The sequence below is a fragment of the Hippocampus bargibanti genome, linkage group LG22 (assembly GCF_051943395.1).
Source record: "Hippocampus bargibanti isolate YZ-2025 linkage group LG22, ASM5194339v1, whole genome shotgun sequence".
NCBI classification, from domain to species: domain Eukaryota; kingdom Metazoa; phylum Chordata; class Actinopteri; order Syngnathiformes; family Syngnathidae; genus Hippocampus; species Hippocampus bargibanti.
In genome coordinates, this window is record NC_142755.1 from 3358359 (window position 1) to 3384259 (window position 25901).

Here is a 25901-nt window from a genome sequence, read left to right on the forward strand (position 1 = left end):
ATGTTGATCGGAGTCCTGGCGTCCATCAAGCTCCCCCCCCCCAAAAAAAAAAAAGAAAAAATACTGCGATTCCATGTTGAGCAACACTTTATTAATTGAATTTGAACGTTTTCAGGAAATTTATTTACAGCAGAAATAGAGAAAAATATATTTAAGTCATTGACTGCCAGACAATGTGCAAAAAAATGTGTCCACTCCAGTGCCAGGGTTTTTGTCATTGTCACTCGAATTGCAGGACCTACAGAATATTGAGTGACACAATTACATAAACATTCAATGCAGCGTTAGAAACCTTAGACTCTCTTCTTTCATCGGAAAAAAAACAAGTTAATTCCTAATTCTGGTGTTATATGAGCTTGAAATGGGGGCAGCTGTCCAAAATACAATGCAATATTGTTTTTTTTACCTACTTTTGCGCGATTAGAATGACAATGTAAATAACATCCCAGAAGTACAGATTATTTCTTTCATCAGAAAAAAAATAAGTTAATTCCTAATTCTGGAGTTATATGAGCTTGAAATGGGGGCAGGTGTCCAAAATGCAATGCAATATTGGTTTATATAGCGCTTTTACAGCAGCTGAAGCTGTGACAAAGCGCTAACATGGACAAAAAGGAAATACTGCCCCCTTGTGTAAAGGAAAAAACATTGCCGGAGGACATGGTTAGCGCTTTATCGGCACCCAAACAGGAAAAAAACAAAACCTGAACAAATTTGACGTCATATTTACAATTTCCGAATACATTTGTGAATGGCAGTGAATGAATTAATCTAAATGTTACAGTGATCCCTCGCTACTTCGCGGTGCACTTATGTATGTATGTATGTGTTACATATGACTATTTCACAAATTTTCATCCATTGCGGGTGGTCTGATCACCATTAACCGCTAAAAACGAGGGATTACTGTATTTAGCATATATATTTTGCAATAAGTGAACTGAGCATCTGTATTTCTCCCCTTCTCTTAAACAGGTCATTTTATTTTGAAAGGAACAACAGGACGTGGCTTATACCAGCATGCACTCCGGTGCGCTTGACCCCCGATGCAGGCAGGCGCCTGCGGTCGAATGAAAAAAAAAAGTCTGGTAAAGTGGGCTGGTTGATCTGAGGACGCGCGTGGACCCTACCAGCGAGTTTTGGGCAGGACGTCGCTCACGCAGGACGTCACAACATCTCTGAAGTGTGCGTCTTTCATTCCTCTACAAGCTACCCACGCGCATGCACATCCAAGTCCACGATGAGAACGCACGTATGGATTTACCAGGCGCTGGTGTGCGCACTTCTCAGCATGCTGGATGCAGGTAAGTCACATATGATGATGCCGAATCCGAGCTCACTTTATGCGCTATTCCCCATGCGTGATTTGAACCGTGTGTGTATTTGACGTCATCTTCGAGAAGTGCGGAAAGTGTTAAATCGGCTAGTTTTTCAATGGACTTCAACGTTGACAGAGGCACGACTTTGCAGTGTGATTTTGAATGCCACTTGAAAGGTGATTTTGAATGCCACTTGAAAGGAGAGAGGGGTTATTTTTGGGAGCTTTTAATACTTTTTTTGGACTTATATAAAATATTTTATTTGCCTGCTTAAAGAGACACGTGACCCCGCCCCCTTGAAGAATCCCCCTTATAACCTTTTATTGAAATATTATTTAGTTATTTTCTCTATATGATAGTTGTCCATCTTAAGCGCTTTTGTTACAGCGCTATTTACTGTAAATCAATATGTATTGTAATGTATTATTTATTATTGGATGCCAAAGCAGTTTATAAGGCGCAAATATGCTAGCATGTACACATAAAAGCTGAAAATCGACTTTCCACTTTTAGACTTCCAAAGCAACAGGTGACACTGTAACTTTTAACCATGGGGGTGGGGGGGGGGTGACTTGACCAATCTATCAAAAGATTGAAGAAAAGGACAATAAATGGAAAAGTCGCACTGTACGTAATGGCGACATTTTAATTTCCAGACTAAAACATTTCCATCTGGGAAATATAGAAGCCAAGATTTGAAGATAAACATTTTCAGTGGGCGCCAATCATGTTAATAAAAAAAACTGCGCGACTGTCTGCCTCTCACGCTAAAAGACGTAACAGTCTCCTTAAACCCCCAATGGAAATCCGAATTGATATCATTGATAACAGCTGTATCTGTCCCACCACCTATTATCCCCTACCGCAGCCCACCCCGGACGATCCATGCGACGCGCTCGCCGCAAAGTGCAGGTTAGGCCTTTGCCGAGTGTGAGGAAGAGCCTAAGTGAAATCTAATTGAGCAGACGCGAGGGCTGCAACAACACGGTGATGAGTGCCAGATGTGCTGCACTTGAGTCCAAGCGTTAGTAGCACGTCAAAAAAAAATAAAAAATTCCAAGCATCTTTGTCACCAGTGCTCGTGTCGCTTTTAAAGTCCAACGCTGTAACTAAAACCTGGTTCTCTGCAAGGTGGCCTTTTTATTTATTTCTCCTCCCGGCAGGTGGAAGTGACCGCGGGAGAATTCTGGCTTTTAAATAACGCCGCTGTCCTCCTCGTGAACCCCCCCCCCCCCCGAATCCCTTTCCCACCCCCCAATTCCTCACATTATCTCTGCATCGCTTCTTTTCAGACGGTACACGCTGCAAGTCCGAGGCCTTCGGAAACAAAACGAAGGCAATGGCAATGTTTCAATTTGTCACTTTTACTTCGTTTACTCGGGCCATGTCTCCCTCGCAAGAGTTTACAAGGGAATACATCATGATAAGTATGATAACAGCTTCCAAATTGACTCATTCTCACATTAGCACTGTATTTTCTGGTTTATAAGGCGCACCGGAGTATAAGGCGCACCTTCAATGAATGAAAAAAAAGTTTTCCAAATATAATATATAAATACAAGTTTATAAAATTCTTCAAAATATCAGGTGCACCGCAATACATTAAAGGTTAGTGTTATGCAATACTTCTTCTACAGGGGGAAATGGAGTCGGTGGCTGATGACACGTTCACGGTAAAAAAAAATCCATGCTTAGTAATTTTATATTTAATAAAATTGAATAAATGCCGCCAAAACATCTTAAACAAAAATACAGTGATCCCTCGCTATTTCACTGTTTACTTATCGCGGTTTCAGTGCATTGCTGATTTTTTTTTTTTTTCAGGGAAAAAAAAAACATGCAGAATGACTCCGATGTTTTGTACATGGCTGTAGCTTGATTGGTTCCTACCGCTGACATCATCCAATGACAGCACAATATCATACGAGTTACAGCCATGTGGATTGGTTGTGCATCTTTTAAGCCCTACCCAGAATCCCCCTCTGTTTTATCACGTCCCCATTAGCCACAAAAAATTAGGTAAAGGCTACCACGATATTCGCAATTCGCACAAAACACACCATGCTAATTTTCTTGCTTTGTATCGCCCACCTGTCAGGTGACTGCCGAAAAAGCCGACAGTCTTTGCAACGTTACGAAAAATCCGAAAACCACCTCCTGGTCTGCTCCGAATGCCCGCAATCGCCCGTGGTGCGCAACAGTCGCTCACAGGAACACTGCGCCCGCAAATGCAAGAAAGTCAAGAAGCACTTCAACTGCAGGTGAAAATCCGACAATCTTTGTCTTTTTTTTTTTTTATAATCAGTCGTTCATCTGCTAACGTCTTCCTGTCTGCAGGGCCTTCAACTTCCACAAACACAACAGGAAATGCCACTTGCTCCCCTTCGACCGCTTCACCCACGGCGCGCAGAAGCAACCCAGCGCTAACTTCACGCTGTACGAAAAGAAAGGTAAACGCTATTCACGACTATTTACACGTCGGCGAAGCGCACGGGGGTGACGCCGACGTCCGCGTTGACACAACAAACCCCGTTTGAGAATGACGCTCTGCAGTGACGCGTAAACAAACCCGTGAAGAATCTTTGTTTACAGTCGTAGCGCCCATGCAGCCTTTGGAATCTAGCACTTGAGAATTTGCGGAAACTCCGCCCCTCCTTCCCGCTTACCCGCTGCGCCGATGACATTTACCAAACGTTTGTTTTGGGTAGAACAAAAAGCTGCGATTGACCAAAGATGGTCAAACCGCAAAACACGATTGGAATATGTTGTTACTTGTTAAGAACAATGAGATACGAATGCAAAATTTTGAAGTGAGTTTTCTCCGCTGTGCTCAGATTACATAAGGGAGTGTGTTATGGGACCCAAGGACGACTACAGAGGGAGGAGGTCTTGGACCAAGTCCAACATAACATGTCAAGCCTGGTCTGATAATAACATCAACGAACACACGTAAGTACAGTACTCCCCCTTTTTATACCTTCAAAGTGTCGGAAAAACTGGCTACATCCGTGCTGGCAAAATCGTGCGCAGAAAGCGCCGATGCGGCTTGGAATTGAAGCGGATTTACGTGGCACAGGAGATGTGAGACAATCTGTTTTCTTCAATAGGTGCTACAGCTTCGTGTTTGCTTTTAAACATTTAGCTTTTAGCTTGTAGCTGACGTGCACATTTAATTATGACATAGTTGATCTACTGGTGAAAAGGACACTTTGATCCTCTCCTCTTTCATCTAGAACTGCTTCGTACAACACATTATTTATTTAGTTTTTTTGTTGTTTGATTTTTTTACTTCAAGATGGCGCCTTTACAGCAGCTCCTGTATATTGTTTTCTACTTCTTCGTTTCCTTTTAACACTTTGCTGCTGTCAAATGTAAATTTCTCTATCCAATCCAATTCCCTAATGCCACCACAAGGTAGAGCCCCTACACCCTGCAGATCGACATTTTTTTTTGCTTTAGTCGTCAAAAATGTCTTTATGAAACAAATACTTGGAAAATTACGCAACCGTTTATGTTAGATCTTATATTCTAGTGTGCTAACAGACTAACTTTTGTCGAAACCCCCTCAAAAATGGAGGTGTTTTGAATAATATGCTTATTTTACGTCAAAGCATAGACAAAACTGTCATGCACACTGTTTCCGACTGCAAGAACATTTTTGTTTATCTACCTTCAAAACACAAATGCTAGAAGGCTAATGCTAACAACACAGACCAATCCATCTGTGTTCACTTCATTTAGCTTTTTTGTGTTTTCCATGTTGATTTTAGCCCACTGACATATGTTTACGCTCCCGCTATTTGACGTACGCTCAAGCGTTGGGTCAGCGCCAGGTTCTCATTAGCAACGTTCATTAGTCGCATGCCGCGGGCCGACGTTTCTGAAGCGCTTGGTCCATAAAAATTTCACGAAACGACATTTGTGACCCCTGAATTTGACAGGATTTAGCGCCGCCCAAGGCAAGCTAACCTTTCGCAGTGCTACCATGTCAAAGCTATTATCAGAACCAATGCCAAATGGGTGATTTCCCGCCATGTTTCCAACCAGGAATGTCCTTTGGACCTTGGGAATTGAACCGTGGTGTCTGAGAAACTGCGTGTTGACACCCAGCGCTTCGTGGAGGGTGAAATAGTTCTGTGTGTGTTCATAACTCAGCAAATTCACATGGACGCCAGGTGGTCAGCACCAAAAAAAAAAAAACACCCTCAGTGGACATTTGTTCCTGTCCGAAAATGCTAATCTAAAGTATTTCCAAGAAATTTTACAATGTTATTGTATTTAATTTTTGTTAGCATTAGCATATTTTCCTGAATTATTTGCATTTGTTGGCTTTTCGTCCATATAACTTGCTTTTAGAGTCATTAAAAAGATGATATAAATAGACAGATAATAAAATATGCTAATGCTAATACTAACAAAAATAAATACAAAAATTAAATATATTTTCTAGGTGTGAACACATCTGCGGATCTAAATCCACTCGCCCATTCCGTCGAGATTGAAATGTGAACCAAAACTTGACAGCTTTTGTCAAAATAGCCTGCTATGCTAGCTCATTTTCTGATAGCTATCGCAAACCTGGCTTTCATCTTATCCAAATTCAGGCCCCGAACCGTATTTTATTTGCTTTGCAAGCCCCGGAGTCTTTAATTTTTATATCCGTCTCGTGCTAACCTTTCAGAAATGTGTCGTCGAGTCTCCGAGCTCAAACCCGTTCATCGATCTTCTTCAATGTCATTCTCAGCTGTCACTTTCAAAGTCGCCATTTGTTTTACGACTCGAGAGGTCCGACTTTATGGAGTACACCGTACCGCCAGTCGTAAATATTACCCGCAGTCGCTTTTTCGCAGGCTTTGCCGGGTGCCTCTCCAATGCGTTCAAACTAAGTATTATCCAACGTGAACCGACTGGGATAAATTGGAAGGGGTAACTGGCTAACATCTGTTAGCGCAACGTCGTTACGGCTAGCCCGTAAGCCTTTTTTTTTTTTTTTTATAGACTCTCGCCACATGCGACCCGTGTTGCGTGGGGTACCTTGTACTACCTTGTAATACAATTTATTATCTACCGGAGTATGACATAAAAACGTTGACATTATAAAGAGGTTTAACGCAAAGCAGATGTTTCCAGTTCTGGCGCTACGTCGCTAAACAGGGGGGTGAGATTTTCGTAGCATTTTTCTTTTTGTGTGTGTCCGTGTGTGTTTCTATTTCTCCTTGTTCTAGTTTGAATGATGTCGTGCATTAGTGTCAGGGCTTTATGTAAGCCCCGGAGCATAACAGGGGTGGAGGGGGGGGGCAAGGTTAGAGTCAATTCCCCCAGAAAAGGAGTCTTCGCTGAGGGTAGAGCGTTCAGACAACCTGCTGACAGGCTAAAAAAACTCGTAGACCTTCACTTTAGTTTTTTTTGTTTCATCTCCACGGTCAATCGGGATCATCGCAATTTTTTTTTTACGATGTCCGCCCCCCTTTTGCCCGTGTGAAACGATGGTGGTTGTCGCGCCGCCACATTCACGGCGGCTTGACGGCGGTCAGTTGACTGAAATGGAGGATGACATTTAAAAGTGTTTGAAAAGAAAGGAAAATGCGCGTCATGCTAGGTGATCAATCACGTCACGTTGGGCGCCGGCGGTTGCCCCTCCCTCGTCGTCCCCCTTCACACATGAAGGAACAGCGACTAATGAAGTAAAGGTGTATCAGTGACTACTTTTTGCATTTGTTCGCAACTGTTTTTGAAATCTCATGCAAATAAGCAGCCAATTTATTTTGCTAGCGAGCCAGAGCGGAACACCCGTCGTATATACAACCAACCCCGGTGGCTCCCTGAAATTTATTTTCGAAGCTTACCGCGCTCTCAACTGCATATTGTGTTCACTCCCCACTTTTGTAGGTTTTACCCTGATAGATACCCAACGCAGGATTTGAGGGAGAACTTCTGCCGGAATCCCAACAACGACCCCGGTGGTCCATGGTGCTACACCACCGATCCTAACGTACGAGCCGAAGAGTGCGGAGTCCCGCGGTGTTCGGAGGGTAAGACGGTGTCGAAATAACTCATTCACTGCCAGACAATGTGCAAAAATGTGTCCACTCCAGTGCCAGGGTTTTTGTCATTGTTACTTGAGACCCACAAAATATTGGGTTTTAGGACTACATAAACATTCAATGCATCGTAAGATGGAGTTATCTGAGCTTGAAATGGGGGCGGCTGTACACAATACAATACAATACATACATGATTTAGGTAGCGCTTTAACGCGATGAGAAGAAAGAATCGTCAGCACAGAGCGCCGATGCACATGTGGAATTGTCGCAGCTTGGAATTGAAGCGAATTTACTTGGAGGTGCGAGACAATCTCTTTTCCTCAATAGATGCCACAGCTTTGTGTTTGCTTTGAACATTTAGCTTGTAGCAGTCGTGCACGTTCCACCATGACCTCTCTGATCCACTGGTGAAAAGGACACTGATTGAAAAACAGTTAATTCCTAAATTTTATGGGTCTGTAGTTATATGAGCTTGAAATGAGGGTGGGTGTCCAAAATACAATGCAATACATACATATCGGTTTATATAGCGCTTTAACAACAGTTGAAACTAGAACAAAGGGCTAACATGGAAAAAAGGGAAATGCTGCCCCGTTGTGGAAGGGAAAAACATTTCCGGAGGCCATTCCTAGCGCTTTATCAGCACCCAAACAAGAAAAAAACAAATTCCGAACAAATTAGGGAATGTCGCCCTCCATCGTATTTTCAATTTGTGAATGGTAGTGATGCGTTAAAAGCGCTAATTGGCTCGCGGGTTACCCCGCCCAATCAATAAATATTTGACGCCGTCGACAGACGTGTGCATGACGTGCAACGGCGAGGAATACCGAGGCAAAGTCGACCACACCGAGACTGGCAAAGAATGCCAGAGATGGGACTCCACCCGGCCCCACAAGCACACCTTCCAACCCAAAAAGTGAGTCCACATTTTCAATTAAAAAAAACAATTTCCAGCACTTTTTTCACCTCTGTCATCCATTTTGTCGCTTAGGTACAAGGACAAAGGCTTGACGGACAACTATTGCCGCAACCCGGACAATCGTCTTCGACCTTGGTGCTACACCATGGATCCAAAAACTCCTTGGGAGTACTGCAACATCACCACGTGTGGTACGGCGCTAACGCTCACTCTTCCATAACAATTCCACTTGTCTTTAGGGAGCTACGTTTTGGCGCTATTCTTATTAGACTAATGGCAAAGAAACCCTTAACTCATTCACTGCCATTCCCAAATTGTATTCAGATTTTGTTTTTTCTTGTGGGGGGAGTTGATAAAGCACTGGTCAGACCTCTGGCAATGTTCTTTCCCTTCCACGAGGGGGCAGCATTTGCCTTTTTTTGTCCATGTTAGCGCTTCGTTACAGCTTCAGCTGTTTTTGGATTGGCTTAGCTTTGATTAGTCTCTCAGTGGAGAAATTGCAGCAAAGTGATGAAAGTAAGAGGAAAGGAAAGGAAGAAGTAGAAAAACATATGCAGGATACAATTTCTCAAGTGTAAAAATGCAATTTTAGGGACCGCTAATAATTCGTATGACTTAAGTATGCTAACAGCGTATTCTCAGGCACATGTTACTAGCGTTTACCTTTTTTTCCTCTGTTTTCTACACTGGGTGCGTACCATGCACGCGATTTCCCGCTAATCTTTCTGGTATTTGTTTTGGAATTTACGGCGTCGGTTAGTCAATTGCTTCGTTTCACATTTTTCAATTTAGCTAGCGTGCCCGTAGGATTATTTCAACACTAAGCCCAACAAACCTTAATACTTTTTTATTTTTTTCTGTTTGCTTTTTGACCGTCAGCTTATTAGGTTGTTTGCTAGTTCATTTTGAGGCGCATATTCAGGATGTTTTTTAGGGGTGGGGTAGGGTCTGTAATGTTTTTTTTTGTGTGTTTTATTTGACGCCTTAATTTGTGCCATTGTATTTTAAATTTGAATGATGACTATCCAAATCATTTTAATCATGTCAACAAAATATTTGGACATTTCACAGGATATCACATAAAAAATGCGGCCAAAGCAGTGGGAACATTCGCAACACACCAATTAAAATGATTCTCCCCCCGCCTTTGTGGACTTGTGTCCAAAATGCGAGCATCCATCTTTGTTTCTGTCCACGTGCATTGAATTAAAAGTGCGTCTAATGATTTACAGGCAGGGTGGGGCGTTATGTCCAGATGTGTGCATCCCTCAATGGCAGATAAAAACCCTTGACCTGTGATGTTGCCTGGCATGCGTTACATCAAGAATCTTTTTTTTTTTCCAAACACGACCTCGCCTTCTCCATCTTCTCATCTGTCAAAAGCGAAAGAAACGCAGGCAGAAATCCAGAAGGGGAGAGACGCAGGGGGGTGGGTAGATTCCACCTGAATGTGTTCAGGATCATTTCCTTGTGAAGATGCTTTCAAAGCAAAAATATTTCGACACCGGGAACAACTTGTGTCTGATGTTGTAAATTTCACATTCATAAGTTCAACACAAAGTTTTTGAGACAGAAAATCATTTTTTTGGCAGCCTCGGCTGAAAAGGATAAGCTGTTTTTTATTGAATGAGGGGTGGGGGTATAAGTCTAAATGTATCTGTGTCAGTCTCCATTATCTAGAAAACACTTTACAGTAAAGTAAGCTTTCACGGTTCAAAGTCGGCCTCCATTTTTGGCACGAGGGACCTCCTTAAGGATTAAAGGATTTCTTGTTATTGTGAATTCTCCAGTTCCTCCTGAAATGATAACAGTGGCCACGTTGTGTTAGAAACCATTGCAATATGAATATATTCCAGTTCCCAAAATACAGTGTCCACTCCAGTGCCAGCTTTTTTGTCATTTTTACTCAAATTGCAAGAAACGCAGAATATTGAGTTTTAGGACTACATAAACATTCAATTCAGCCATAGACTATCCTATTTCGGCAGAAAAAAATAGTTAATTCATAAGTTATATGGGTCTGGAGTTATCTGAGCTTCATATGGGGGCGCCAGTACAAAATAAAATATAATAAATATTGATTTATATAGCGCTTTAACAACAGCTGAAGCTGTAACAAAGCGTTACTTCCTAAGTTATATGAGTCTGGTGTTATATGAGCTTGAAATGGGGGCGGATGTCCAAAATACTAAACAATACATACATGTTGATTTATATAACGCTTTAACAACAGCTGAACCTGTAACAAAGCGTTAATTCCTAAGTTAGATGAGTCTGGAGTTGTATGAGCTCAAAATGGGGGCATATGACCAAAATACTAAACAACACATTCATGTTGATTTAGATAGCGCTTTAACAACAGCTGAAGCTGTAACAAAGCGTTAACATAGACAAATGGCAAATGCTGCCCCTGGTGGAAGGGAAATACATTGCAAGAGGTCTGACCAGCGCTTTATCGGCAACCCCCGCAAGAAAAACACAAATGTTTTTTTTTTCAACATGGCACATTCTTGCAAGGATTAACGACCTATTTATGTATTTATTGCCCCGTAGAATCGGACTCCAGCGGCGATCCAGATGTGAACGCCACGACGCGGTGCGTTCGGGGAAAGGGTCAAGATTACCGCGGCACCATGAACGTTACTCCCGAAGGGGTGACGTGTCAGCGTTGGGACTCGCAGTTCCCCCACCTGCACTTCTTTCTTCCAGACAACTACAAATGCAAGTGAGTCATGCGTGTTCGTTCTCCATTGCGCCGACATCTTGGATTTAGCTCTGGAGCTCTCTCCGGGGATCTCTTTATCCAGATTTATAGTGATAAACATCCCAAAATAATGGCATTGTTGTTGTTGTTTAACTCATTCGCTGCCAAACGTGCAAAAATGTGTCTGCTCCAGTGCCAGGGTTTTTGTCATTGTCACTTGAATTCCAGGACCCACAAAGTATTGAGTTTCAGGACTACATAAACATTCAATACACCATTAGAAACATTAGACTCTTGTTATGTCATCAGACATAAAGAGTTAATTCCTAAATTATATGGGTCTGGAGTTATATGAGTTTGAAATGGGGGTGGATGTAAGAAAATACAATACAATACATACATGATTTAGATAGCGCTTTAACGCAATGATAAGAAAGGAGCATCAGCGCTGAGCGCCAATGCGTATGTGGACCTGTCGCAGCTTGGAATTGAAGTGGATTTACTTGGGACAGGAAATGTGACACAATCTCTCATTTGCCGATAATGGCCAGCGCATTATCGACACCCAATACAGCATTAGAAACCTTAGACTCTCTTTCATCAGAAAAAAAGTTAGTTCCTAAATTATATGGATCTGGAGTTATATGAGCTTGAAATGAGGATGACTGTCCAAAATACAATGCAATACATACATATTGGTTTATATAGCACTTTAACAACAGCTGAAGCTGGCACAAAGTGCTAACATAGAAAAAGGGGGAAAGATGCCCCCTCATGGAAGGGAAAAAAAACATTGCCAGAGGTCTGACCAACGCTTTATCGACGCACAAGCATGAAAAAACAAAACCCGAACAAATTCAGGAATGGCGCTCTATGTCATATTTTCAATTGAATGAGTTAATAAATAATGTGTTCTGCTTTATGTTTCCTCCCAGGGACCTACGCGACAACTTTTGTCGCAACCCGGACGGTTCCGACTACCCCTGGTGCTTCACCAGCGAGCCCACCCAGCGCAGAGCCAACTGTACGCACATCCCCAGGTGTGGCGTCCAGGCCTCCAAGAAAACCGGTAAATTACTCTCAGGGGGGGGGGGGGGGTCAAATGACGAGTCATGGAATAAAAAGCCACGTTGAGTTCAAAAACCAAATGTGCGTCGGGAAAACGGGCTCTTTTGCATTTTTTCCCAGAAGGAATGAAGTGACCCACATTTGAAAGCGCCATTTTACGTCTGCTTTCCGTTGAAGCAGACCACACGTGCTCCCAATTCCTTTTAAAATGTTTTACTGCCGTCGAGCGCCCTCGGCGGACTTCTAAAAATGACCGCCGCGCGCCTCATGAGCTAGCCCACACACCCTCGCTTGCCGATTGCAATTAGTCGCAGTCGATGAAAACCCCCATTGGGGGACGGCAGACATGTTTTTTTTGATATAATAACAAAGTCTCTTGTTCTTTTGTAGAATGCTACAAGAACCACGGGGAGGCGTACCGGGGCACCTTGAGCATCACTCGCTCTGGGATTCCTTGCGCTAACTGGTCCCTTCACATCAACAGGTAAGAAAAATGGAGCTTACGAACCCTTTAGCGAAACCCTTTAGTTTACGAACTTTTCGCTTTACAAACATTACATTCGCGAGGATATCCTCTTGGCATACAAACTAGTTTTCGCTGGACGAACCAAACCACACAGCGCCACGGTGGCTGGCTGACTAGTTTACCACACCCTCGTTTGCGTGCAGACGTGGTTTGTTATCGAGTGGAGTACTTTTGATGTTATGGGACCGAAAAAGACCCCGCCACAGGCTTGTGTTAAACCGAAGAGGACACAAAAGAAAATTACGGTTGAGCAGAAGAAGGAGCTCATCAGAAAACACGAACGAGGTTTGCGTTTGTGTGATTTAGCGTCCCGGTACCAGTCCAGAGTGTTTCTGTGTTGTCTAAGCAACGGTTTCAGGCAATACAAGAGGTTGAAAAACTGTTAATTTGGATTAACGAAAAGCAGCTAGCAGGGGACAGTGTGAGTGAGGGTATTATCGCTGAGAAAACATGGTAACTTCACTCTGATATCATCAAGAGGCCACTACATCAACGACCATCACAAATGTAAATAAAACGACTTTATTATACCGTACAGTTTACTTCTTTCATTACAATACAATAGCACATTTATTATACATCAAATAAGTTATATTTTGTGTAGTTTTAAGACTTATTTAGTAGAAAATTATGTTTTATGGGGACCTGTGAACGGATTATTCTCATTTTAATCCTTTCCAATGGGAAATAAATGTTTGGAAGACATTACACACACTTTCTGGGAACCAATTAAGTTTGTAAGCTGAGGTATCACTGTATGTAGGACACACAAGGAATTTGTCTCCGTTAGAACACGCTGCACTAGTATCATCATTAAAAAAATTGCAAAGGGACACTATACGGTTAGATTTGGGTTTACTGTTTAGAGAGTTAATGGTGACGGGGGCGAAGAAGCGGTTTAAATGTCTGCTGGATTTGGTGCGCATGGATCGGTCGCTGGAAAAGGTGGTGTGTAGGGCGCAGAGGGTCCAGCAGGATTTCCCGCACCCTTGTTTTGATTCTTGCAGTGTGCAAGTCCTTGTTAGTGGCTAGCTATAGTATATGTGCTAGCTTGGAGGGATGTTTTCAAAATTGTCAGTCGGTCGCGTTGTCATTCAAATCCGATGTGCTGTCGTTCGCTCATGAACAAAATCATTTTTATGCTTCCAGCGTTTTACGACTTCTGATTCTTAGCCAGCGAAGCTAACATGGCTAACCATGTGCCCCTCATGTTTCTGGAAATCTATTGCTGATTTCAGAGCCAACATAAGCGGTGAAACACTGGGAATGTTTCCTCGAAGAGAAAGGGGGTAGGGGGGGGGCATTCTTCAGTGCTAACTGATGAGTGTTTGTTGACAAGCGGACAAGCCCCCCGTTTTTTTTTAGTCCATGTGAAAATCTTTTTCATATGAATGGAGCTAAGCCGTGAAAACAAACATGTATATGAATATATGGGGAAGTCAGGGGCGTTCCACAGGGGTCAATACCAAGCCCAATTCTTATTGGAAATGGCTTAATTGACAAGAATTTTAAAAGCCAAAAAAATGGCACGGGAAGATGGACATGTTCCAGAGCAGACCCCTGACTTGCGGGAAGTGCTTGGCGTGGGGTGGGGGGAGTTGATCAAAGCCAATCAGCTCCCCCTCGCCAGCCAGTCTAGCTTTTCTAGACCTGCTCTTTGAGGTGAGGGGTCGTCCAGGGAAGAAAAGACAAGAAAGAAAGAAACCCAGCGGCTTGTTTAACAGTCTCCTGGGAAGTGAAATTATCTTCACCTCTTGACAAATTGCCGTGCTTCCGTGTGTGTGTGTGTGTGTGTGTGTGTGTGTGTGTGTGTCTTAGTCGCATCCAGTAATGGCTTTTCAAGGATCGGCAAGAACAGGGGTTTGCGCGTTCGTCGGATGGGAATTCTTCCAAGTGTACACGGTGGACGACGTGGCTCCTGGCGGTCTGAGAATGCATACTTTCAAAGTCCCATGAGCGCCATTGGCCAAAACGTGCCGTTTCCTTCTACAGGCTCGCCGCATTAGTTTGCAATGCGACTTTTTGCCCCGTTGTGGCCTTTCATCGTCCAGTGTGTGTGTGTGTGTGTGTTTTTTGTGATATCCACTGTTTGCCAAATAACAAACAGAACATGAGTATCTATATTTGTGTGTTTTACAGCGGGGATTTTCACTCTACACTATCCCATGTAGGGCTGGATAAGAACTACTGCCGCAATCCAGATCGGGACAAACATGGCCCCTGGTGCTACACTGACCCCAAAACCCGCCTGGCTTGGGACTACTGCAAACTGAAGCACTGTGAGTGGACTTGGATTTATTTTATGACTCGGGGAATCGGTCGGGGAAGTGAAACGTGGTATTCGGCACGGTGGAAATTGGGGGGAAAAAAATTTCAGCGAACAGACGTTTTGGAAAGCGACATTGGATTGGATTGGATTGGATTGGATTAGCCTCTATTAGCCTCGCAGTGGAGAAATTTACATTTCATAGCAGCAAAGTGATGAAAGGAAGAGGAAAGGAACAAAAAGAAGTAGAAAAACAAATACAGGAGCTGTTGTAAAGGCAGCCACTCTCACTGCGCCATCTTGAAGACAGTAAATAACAAACATAAAAAACACAGTCATTCATGAAGCATTTCTAGATGAAAGAGGACAGGATCAAAGCGTCTTTTTCACCAGTGGATTAGATTAGATTAAATTAGGCTTTATGAGTCTCACACTGGAGAAACTTAGACTTCACAGCGGCAAAGTGAAGAAAGGAAGTAGAAATACGTAGAAAAAACAAAATGCAGCCACGGCTGTCAAGGTAGCCACTCTCGCGGCGCCATCTTGAAGTCAAAACGACAACCAAAAACGAAATAATCAGGGATGTCATGGTGAAATATCCACGTCTGCTACAAGCTAAATGTTGAAAGCTAACACAAAGCTATAGCATCCATTGACGAAAAGCAATTGTCTCTCACATCCCCTGCCCCACGTAATCCGCTTCAATTCCAAGCCGCCAATTTCACATATGACCTTTCCGCTGAACAAAGCGGGCCTGTGAAAATGCTGCCCCTTACAGGCGCAAAAAAAAGCACAATCGCCCCAGAGCTGTCCAGCGATGACAGTCAAATTACACCGACATTCCTCCCAAAATCAAAAACTGTGCTGATCATTCTATGCTCAATGAAGGTCGTTCCAATCTGGAATCGCACTGTGTTGATGTACTGTTGTTAGCTAGTCAACCAAATATGTTCATGTTAGGTCAATTTGGCATCTTTAGCCCACTAAGCTAACAATGTTAGCTAGTCGTTGCTAGTTATAACATATTCATTGGTTTCTATGTTCCGCAGCAGTCTTGCGCTGCTATCTCTCAATGCTTGGTGTCCATCACGATTTGTTTTGCATTATTTCCCTGTCACTCTGACATGGCGCGTAAGTGACCGCAACCTTCACAGGCACGCCGCCGTATCGCCCATGTCAGGTTCTGAAAAACTTGGTCCGCCTTGGCAACCGTAGCTAAGAAAAAAAAAAGTCAGTGATGTCACCGGGCCTCATTAGAACATTGATGGGAACTTTCTCTGGGCTCCCCGCAACAAATCCTTATTTTTTTGGCCTCGGGACCAAGCGTTTGATCTATGCTCGGTCAGCGCGTTAGCTTCCAAACAGCTCTGTTCCTGCTGTCGCGTTGGGAATGTGAGGAATGTGAGAAAAAGCAAAAAAAGCGCAGCAGGTGTCAGGAGCGTTTTGACTCTCGCACCTGGCTAATGACTGGTGAAAGCCGATCTGGATGACTGACATCGCAACAAGTAGCATCTTGTAACGTTAGCTTTCGTCTGGGAAACCCGACGTTCTTATGTGGTGCTCTGCCATCCTTTTGATGTTAACAGTCCACTTGCCAAGAACATGCTACGCCACACCCCGCGCTCTGCTAAGAATGTCAACAACGTAGCGCGCTACACTGCCGAACGTCAATGTTAATGCCTCTGGGCGGCAGATGCGCTTGATAGCTTTGACTTTCTTGTCAAAGTAGGATTAATTCACCCCTTGGATTTCCATTTTGCCAGGGCTATATGCATTTTTTTATCGGCCACAGTGTCTATTATTAACATTTTGACGCGGTGGAAAAAGTGGGAAGGGCACGATTCATTCATGGTGGGAACGAAAACATAATCTGGATTGTTTTGAATTTCCGCGCGGTAAAAAATAACACCTATTTGCTGCCTCGACGGGTTGCTATTGGATTAGCCTTTATTAGTCTCACAGTGGAGAAATTTACATTTGACAGCAGCAAAGTGATGAAAGTAGGAGGGAAAGGAAAGGAAGAAGTAGAAAAACAACCACTCTCGCCGCGCCATCTTGAAATCAAAACAACAAAAAACTAAATAACAAATAATATTCCAACACAAAAGACACAGACAGTCATTCTGCGGCACTTTCTGCACCGTTTGTTATGTGAAGCAGTTCTAGAGGATCAAAGCATCCTTTTCACCAGTGGAACAGGGACGTCAAATAATAATCAGGGACGTCATGGTGTAATGTGCACATCTGCTACAAGCTAAATGCTGAAAGCAAACACAAAGTTGTAGCATCCATTGACGAAAAGAGATATCGTCTCACATCTCCTGTCCCACGTAAATCCGCTTCAATTCCAAGCCGCGGCCTGTCCATGTACGCATACGACCTCTCCGCTGAACAAAGCGACGTTGTGAAAATGCTGCCCATTACAAATCGCCCTTGAGCTGTCCGCCGATGACAGTCAAATGGCACCGACATCCCACCCAAATCAAAAACAGTGCTGGCATATTCGTGCTGCCAAAAAGGCGCCTCCTTGATGAACGTTATGGCCTAAAAATTTCCGAAAAACAATCCGTTGACGTGCAACAACTCGAAACGACAAAAGAAAAGACAGAAACAACAACAAAGAAACAAGGCTCGTGAGAGTACTTGACCGCTGCCTATTTAGGCGCCGTTTTGGACTTCTGTCGCTAAGAGAAAAAAGCTGTTTATTTACTGTCACTTGTACAATTCACTTCCTTATCCCCGATTTTCTTCATTTTTTTCTCCATTCAGGTGATTCCACGACAACCCCGCCTCCAAACAGTGAGTACTTTAACCTTTAACCCTCTAACCGACTCGCATCTAGACCACAGTCCTGATATTGACTCTCAAGCCACCCCCATTTTGTGAAATCCAGCGACGCAAACGCCACCCGTTCCTACCACGACCGCCCCCGACATTTCGTGCTTCGTTCACATCACCACGCGAATCGTCGGGGGGCAGCAAGTGCGAGGAACAGATGGCAGCTGGGTGGTCAGCATCCAGAGAGAGTGAGATACTCGATTTCGGGTAGCCATTTTGATTTTTCTTGAAGGAGTCACATTTTATTGTTGTTGTTTTTCGTTCTAGAAAGATCCATCTATGCGGAGGGTCTTTGATACGAGACGATTGGGTGTTGACGGACCAGCAGTGCTTCACATCCTGGTACCGCATTTTTTATTTTTTTTTTAATGCAGACCCGACGAGTTTGCGACGAAAACAGTAACTACTAGTCCGACGTGTTTATTGAATCGCACCCTCAGTGTTCCCGACCTGAGGGAATATAGCGTTCAGGTGGGCCTGCGCCATCTGAACGAGTCGTCGCGTCACCCCAGGCTGGGAATTTCGCGCCTTATCTGCGGCCCGGAGGGATCCAACCTGGTCATGCTGAAACTGGCTGGGTGAGTTGCCAAAATTCCTCCACGCGAAAACGCCATTTGTTCCGTTTTCAATCGAGGCGTGATTCATGCTCATTCCAGCCCGGCGCCCGTCTCCGAAGGCGCCGCCGCCATCCATCTCCCCGTGGAAGATTGCCACATCGCCGAAGGCACCAATTGCACCATGTACGGATGGGGTGAAACCAGAGGTAGGCTTTCTTTTCCCTTATTTTTAATGTATTTATTTTTTACTCCGATTGAAAACCCGAAGTCTCTACACGTAGATCGGGAACGAGAGCGGGCGCTGAACGTGGTGACCATGCCCGTTGTGGACGACGACAAGTGCTCCAGGATCAAGGGGGATGCCGGAGAGAGCAGGATATGCGCCGGAGGCAAGAGGGGAGAAGGCGTGTGCGAAGTAAGGAGAGACTCGATTTGATTGTTGCTAGGCGGATTTCGTCGTGTGGTGGGCGTGAGGGTTTTTGTCATTGTCACTCGAATTGCAGGACCCGCACAATATTGAGTTTTAGGACGACATTAACATTCAATACAGCGTTGGAAACCTTAGACTGTATTCTGTTAGCAGAAAAAAAATAGTTAATTTCTAAATGATGTGGATCTGGAGTTATCTGAGCTTGAAATGAGGGCGAATGTACAAAATACAATGCTATAAAATACATATAGGTTTATATAGCGCTTTAACAACAGCTACTGCTGCAACAAATAAATAAATAAGTGAATACATGAACTCACAATAAATAAATAAGTAAATAAATACGTAAATAAATACGTAAATAAATAAGTACATAAATAAATACATAAATAAATAAATATACCTGTTTGTCACTGTGACCTCAACCTATATGCTGAATTATTTGTTTTAATCGATGTATGTATGTATGTATGTATGTATGTATGTATGTATGTATGTATGTATGCATGTATGCAGGTAGGTAGATGTGTATGTATGTCGGTAGGTAGGTAGGTATGTGTGTATGTATGTGTGTGTATGTATTTATGTAGGTAGGTATGTATGTAGGTAGGTGTGTATGTATGTGTGTATGTATTTATGTATGTGTGTATGTATGTATGTATTTATGTATGTACAGTATTTATTACTTTATTTTATTTCCACCCAGAAAGACAACGGCGGTCCGCTAGTGTGCCAGAAGCAAGAGCGCCGCGTTGTGGTGGGCGTGAGCATCCAGCGCACCAAGTGCGCGTCGTCGCGCCCGGCGCTGTTTGTCAACGTGGCGTTCTACACGCAATGGATTTACAAAGTTTTTAAGCTTTACCCCAGCCCAGACGCAACCTGACAACAAACCAGAGCCGGAAAAAAAGGATGTTTTTTTTTTTTTTTCTTCAAGCGGGAAAAAAAAATTGCAGACCACCAAATGGAATCTCCACTATGCAAATGAAGATTGAGCGAAACGAAGCGTGACTAAGAATGATCTCCTGGAATTTACTTGAATTGACTTGGACGGTAGCCCGTAGAGGACAAGAAGATTGGGCGGGTGATCAAATGCTGCTTTTCATCCTTTTCCCGAGCTCTCGTGCGCTCATGCTTGTCGCATGAGCGAGCGGCGCCTCTCGCCAAGGCAAACCAAACGCCTTTTTCTAGAAGAACCGCCATGGGCCCCTGGTGGGCCCTGTGCGCTCACTCGGATATTTTATTTTCTTTTTTTTTTGTTTTTCTCTTTCACGCAAAGTGGAACTTACATAGCGAGGACGAGTCTTCGGATTTTTATGGGTCTCATAGATCCCACTTCACTTCTTTACGCCGCTAATGGCGTTTGATATATTTAAAAGAAAAGTGGTAGCTTAGCTGTATTTATTGTCGACGGCAGTTCAAATGCTTTTGGAAATTAATTAAGACCAGATGAGGACTAAAAAAAAAAAGATTTGTGCAGCTTGATGGTTTGCTGTTAAAATGAAGTCATTTCTGGCTGCAGTTGGATGATTATTCATCCTTTTTTTTGGGTTTGGCTTTGGACTCTTTGCTTCACCACATCTGGATCAGGAAGAAAAAAAAAGAAGCGTCATGGAGCTTTTGAAGGAATTGAGTGGAACTTGTTAGCGATGCAAAAAAATGAATATTGAAGTTAATATATATATATTTTTTTTTAATTCAATAATAACAACTAGGGCACGACCGATTCATCAATATCTCTTAAAATTGCCCAAAGTTGATGACTATTTTTCTTTTTTATTCCAACACAAGAGTGACACTCTAACATGCCCAACCAATAAATAAAAAATACATCAAAAACGTATAAATATAAATATATTTTAAATGCATAAATAAACAAATAAATAAATAAATGCATAAAATTGCGGACTGAAGACATGTTATAAGTGTGTTATAAGTCAACTTGTTTTTTTTTTTTTTTAATCTTGTACGTGTTCATTTTGTACAGTCTTATTTAATTGTCCAACATTGTACATAATCCCATGTACATTTTTGTAAATATCACATGATCATATTTTTGAACTTCACAGCAAACTGGCGGAATCTTATTTTTGATAATGTCTATCAAAGCTGCTATTTTTTTTTGCCCTTATGATTATTATATTTTGTGTTTTGTTCCACTTTGTTACTCCCATTTTAATAAAACAAAAAAAAAAAAAAAATTGGCAGTGAGACGCAATCGCCTCTCGCTGGCAACATTTCTGAAAAACAGATTTGATTGAAACAATTGTAAAATCAATGAGGCAGATAAGCGTGATCTATGTTCTTCCTGTAGGTGGCGCTCCAACTTAAACCCAAGCCTGATTTTGTGCTGCACTACGCCGATAGTGGTTCATCTCGGGAGAATTAAAGTTGAAGCCCACTCTGCTGTTGACCCCGGAGATGCACGTGGACCATCCAAAACCTGATGACGGGTTTCACGACAAAAAATGTGAGGTTAGTGGCACCTTGTAGCACCATGCTAATTTGCAATTGGAAATTACATAGACAGGCTAACAGATAGCATATCAGTGGTGATCGCGTAACGTGCACTATAACTTTTATACGGGTATTGTAATCATTTTATTTGAGTTATTCCGGGTTGAGTGAACGCTGGCGCGTGTGGCTGCCACTGCTCACACACAGAAAAATGTTAAATGTGACTGTAAAGTTACCTTGTGAGTTTTGAAAGGCGCTTATAATTGAAATGTATTATTATTATGATAACATTTGAAGTTTGGAAAGTACTTTGCATGCTATTATACTGCCCTCCAGTGGCCATATTGCATAGGCCAGAAGCAGCTATTAATTTTTTTCATATTCTTTTTTTTATTTTATTTTTTTTAGGACTAAAACATGTCTTATATTCAATGAACACTTAGGTTGACGATGCTACAGATGACTGTTTTTTTTTTCCACATGCTTTTTTTAATTTTTAGGACTGAAACATGTCTTATGTTCAATGAACACTTAGGATGACTACGCTACTGTCCTGTTATATTCAATCTGTCATATTTTTAAATGGGCTTGAAAATTTGAGTAAACTTGACAAACCTGCGTCACCGCCAGGAAAAAACGGGTATTCGCTATAATACGATGGCCCAGCCGCCATCTGCAAGCATATTAAAAGGCGTAAATATTAGCATAACTAGCAACAGTTTATTTTTGGGAAATTAATACCTGTAGAGTTTGGGTGCTCCTTTGCACATTGGGACATACGGCAGCTGAGAAGGACAAAATACTTTAGTACCACCATAAATATATGTTGCCATTCAACAAACTTACTTTGTTGGACTTTCCTCCTCCATTTGGCGCGTCTGTTTGAGAACCACACCTTTTAGCGGAGACACATCAAGTTCAATTTTGGGGAATTGCTGTTGTTAAAGCGCTATATAAATCCACGTGTATTGTATTGTATTGTCATTAATGACTTGACTGGAACCTTGATAGTGTCCTCAGGAAGTCGGATCTGGGTTGAGAGTTTCTCTCTGGTGTACAAGTCAGCATATGGGCTGTGTGAAAATTCTACAATACAAACGGCATAAATTAGAGGTGTTATTATTATTATTATTCCTGTCTAATTTCGTCATTAATTGTCACCTTCTTCCAAGACTTGACTCTGCTCGGGCGTGAAGGTGGTCCGGATTCTCTGGTGGGCACCTTTGGGATTTGCTGGACTGGATTCTTCTTCTTCTTTGGTGGTGTAAAAACCTACCAAACGTTAGGTAAACAAATGGGGAATTGATGATACTGTACTGTAATTACCAATGAATGCCACGAGACGGCGACAAATTACACTTTTACCCCCCAAATGTAATTCATCATACGCTGTTGTTTGTGGTAACTAATTAATAAAATAAGCAAAACTTAAATTAAACACATATTTATCAACGTACTGAAAATTAAATGAAATTACTTAAAAAAAGCTTATAATTATAATGCTAACAAGCAATAAAATATATATTTTTTTAATTTTCTTTTTTTTATTTTTATCAATTCATACCGGCGTTCATTTAAATGGTATTAGCATTATTTTTATGATTAAAAATTATTATTTCTGGATTTCTGATCGTCCATCTAGATAAAAGAAGAATGGTCAAACCGTCATTTGAGAATTTTACTTTACCTTACTTTACACTACTTGGTACATTTTTCTATCATGCATTTGACAAAGACTTCATGTATATGAAAATTAACAAAAAATATATGTAAAAAAGTATTTAACATTATATTAATAAATACTAAAATTAGATGAAATAATAAATATATATGTATACAGAAAAAAAACATTAAAAATATCTATATATTGACAAACCTGATTGATCTAAGAAAATGATTAATCTGAATTTAAAATAAAAAAATACATTATACATATTATACATACTTTAAATAAAATAAAATGTTACTGTGGTAACAACTTACAGTGTTCCGCCCTCTGCTGTGTGTTGCCACTCCATGGTTCATGATCCAAAGGTAGCCTCCTTAAAATCCGATTTATGGACGACACCTTCAAAACCAAAAAAAAAAAAACACTTTAAAATTCATGTAAATGTCTTTCAAATTGGAAGTGAAAAAAGTAACTTACGCTAGGAACTCTAGAGGCCTTGCAGCTTCTGGCAGCCAGCAGACTTTTCCTGATCTCCCATGCAAAAATGGACGGATTGTCCCGCTTATGCTTTACAATGGCGGCGACGACAGCAGGCCTAAGAAGACGCGGACGACTCCCGCCGATCGTTTTGGGTTGGACGAGGCCGGTGAGGCGGTAGCGGTTTAAGATTTTACTCACGCAGCCTGTAGAAACCTAGGGAAAAAAATGCACTTTCTCTAAATTTGGGCAAAATAATTCATAGGTGACCCAACTTTGGGCTTTCATTGTGAAAAGCTAACTAAGCTAGTAGTGAGAGACTCCATATTGTGCTCACAAAATCATTCTTCAAGTCAAAAAAAATGAAACCATTTCAAACAAAATTGCCCAAATGAATGTAAAACTGACTGCAGTGAAATATCCCAAACCATTACAACCCCTGTTCCAAATAAATACCCGCAGAATCCGAGAGATTTGACTTGGTCGCACCCCCTCCGAGGCCAGTTCCACCATTTTCCTTCTTTTAGAGTCCGGGAGAGGTCGACCATTGAGGAACATCCCACCCAGTTGATTGACGCTTCCACCTCCTGTTCGGAAAACAAAAGCAACCGTCAACACCCTCGTAAAAACCACTTTCTCAAAACCACACCAAAACTATCATCAACCTTGATTTGCCTCTTCTAAATGTGTCCCGCACATCCTGGTTCGTGGTCCAAGTGACTTGTGGGCGACGTTGACGTTTCCTCGGCTCATTTATAGCTCCTCGTTGCGCCTGAAATGTCAATATTGGCTATTTCAATCAAGGATTGGGGAGGGGGGGGGGGTATATATTAGATTAAATGCTCACTAGTGGGGGTTCAAATGATCAAAAAAATCAATAAAAATGACACGTCACACACAATGTATACAAATGTCACTTTTCTACTTGGATTTATTGGAATGTTCTCATGTAAATTACAAATCTTCAGTGTGTCATGTGTGATTAACTTCATTGTCATCTACTTTTATTCAGCATGACCTGTGCTTTATGCGGCATAACGGCACCATGCCTCTTCACCGTATTTACTTTGAAAGTTGAACTCCATTCCTAGAGCATTTTTTGGGACGTTTTTTTGTATATATGAGCTAACATATTATTTGACACTACAAATGCACATTTCTAATCTCTTTCATGGGTTCAATATGACGAAATATGTACAGTATTTTGATTGACAAAAATGACTGAACCATTCTCTTTTCTTTTTATTTGTTTTTTTTAACCAGGGACATTGTACAATTATGTGAATAAAAACTACATACGGCCTGTTCTATTAAAAAAAATCTATTCTGCATTATGAAAATGTGACACAAAAACAATGACGATATTTACCTGTCGTCTAATGCGCAAATGATGCCTTCACGTAAATTGGAAAAACGACCCACCTCGCTATATATGACTCGCGCAAAGGCAGAAAACGCCATCTTCCAGCATTTCAACATTCTAAAATGTTCACCTCCGTCTTCAGGGGTGGTACATCACATGACCTTCACATCCTTTTCCCCAGGTGCTGCGTTCAAGTGTGCGAAGATGATGAAGCACATCTATAAAGCAAACATTTGGAAAAGTGGCCCAAGGACGAGTGCCATATGGTAAAGTGCTTTTGATCACTCGTAAATATATCCCTGTGGTTGTTCTTTATTACATTCTCCCCTTGGGAACGTCAACAAATCGGGGCCAACCAACGCACGAGGGCACCTCGCATGCTGGGGGGGGGTCCAAAATCACCCTCACAGATGTTACCTTATGCTGCCCGCTAGATAAAATGTGTTGTAAACGTCCCCCAAGGGAAATATTTGACAAGCAAATATTAGTCCATGGATGTCTGTGCGTGGACAGGGGGGTAGACCAAAAACGCGAGACTTTGGAAAGCCTTGTCTTGTTTGGTGACTAATTGAATATCATTAGTTGGGTCCACACAGATGGAAGTACGCGATTTTTTTAAAGAGCCATATGGCACAAATTATACATTAACCACCTGTGAGTGGACACACACACGCACTCCGTGTGTGTGCATGGAATGGATTCAAGCCAGTTTGGATCTCCTTGCCAACCAGCTCGCCCCCTAATGTGGTCTGCCATTTTTTTTGGATTGTCGTTGATTTATTAACTTTTATTGCGTCGCGGATGCGCACGCAGTATCTCACAAACGCTGTTTGATTTGGAAACATGCGCCTCGCCTGTGCGTAAATTTCATCTCGGCTTTGGATTGTTCGACTTTGAGGGGCTCCTATGTAGCCCCCGCTCCTACCACTACCCCAAAATGGAATTGGATGAGGCGTGCAGTGCCGTTCCAAACGTAATTCCGCGTGGATTGTGTCACGGAAACGACGGGAAATGAAGGCAAATCGTCCGCGTAAAAGGTGCAGGGAAGCACGCCGATGCGCGTCACCAAAGGACGACTGTGCGTAAAAAGAAAAGTATTTCCTTTTTAACTTGAAACACGAACACAAATTCGCAATTGAAACGATCCTTGGGTCGTACATTGTGTTTATCTAAATCTACGATGAGCTTTTACATCAAGCACGTAACATGGATTGCCTAATTTTAATAAACGTTTGTTTTTTTCGGCATTTGACTCTTTAGTGGCCGA

The 25901-nt window shown here is 42.2% G+C and overlaps 2 protein-coding genes across 2 annotated transcripts; one reads left to right on the forward strand and one right to left on the reverse strand.

Moving 5' to 3' along the window:
* The first annotated feature begins 1066 nt into the window (after positions 1-1066).
* Positions 1067-20810, forward strand: LOC148881645 (hepatocyte growth factor-like). Its single transcript, XM_088989145.1, has 18 exons — positions 1067-1304; positions 3418-3580; positions 3657-3769; positions 4154-4268; positions 7209-7351; positions 8159-8279; positions 8355-8473; positions 10836-11007; positions 11922-12055; positions 12445-12538; positions 14720-14859; positions 17616-17645; positions 17740-17872; positions 17952-18026; positions 18125-18262; positions 18341-18447; positions 18523-18656; positions 19378-20810. Exons 1-18 carry the CDS (start codon positions 1241-1243, stop codon positions 19552-19554), a joined length of 2172 nt encoding a protein of 723 aa, XP_088845271.1. The 5' UTR covers positions 1067-1240; the 3' UTR covers positions 19555-20810.
* A 166-nt stretch (positions 20811-20976) lies between these two features.
* pax4 (paired box 4) lies at positions 20977-24529 on the reverse strand. Its single transcript, XM_088989147.1, has 10 exons — positions 23937-24529; positions 23728-23858; positions 23272-23487; positions 23109-23193; positions 22287-22397; positions 22129-22211; positions 21972-22020; positions 21867-21910; positions 21741-21798; positions 20977-21111 (listed from the first exon to the last, which is right to left on the reverse strand). Exons 1-10 carry the CDS (start codon positions 24022-24024, stop codon positions 20996-20998), a joined length of 981 nt encoding a protein of 326 aa, XP_088845273.1. The 5' UTR covers positions 24025-24529; the 3' UTR covers positions 20977-20995.
* Positions 24530-25901: the final 1372 nt, after the last annotated feature.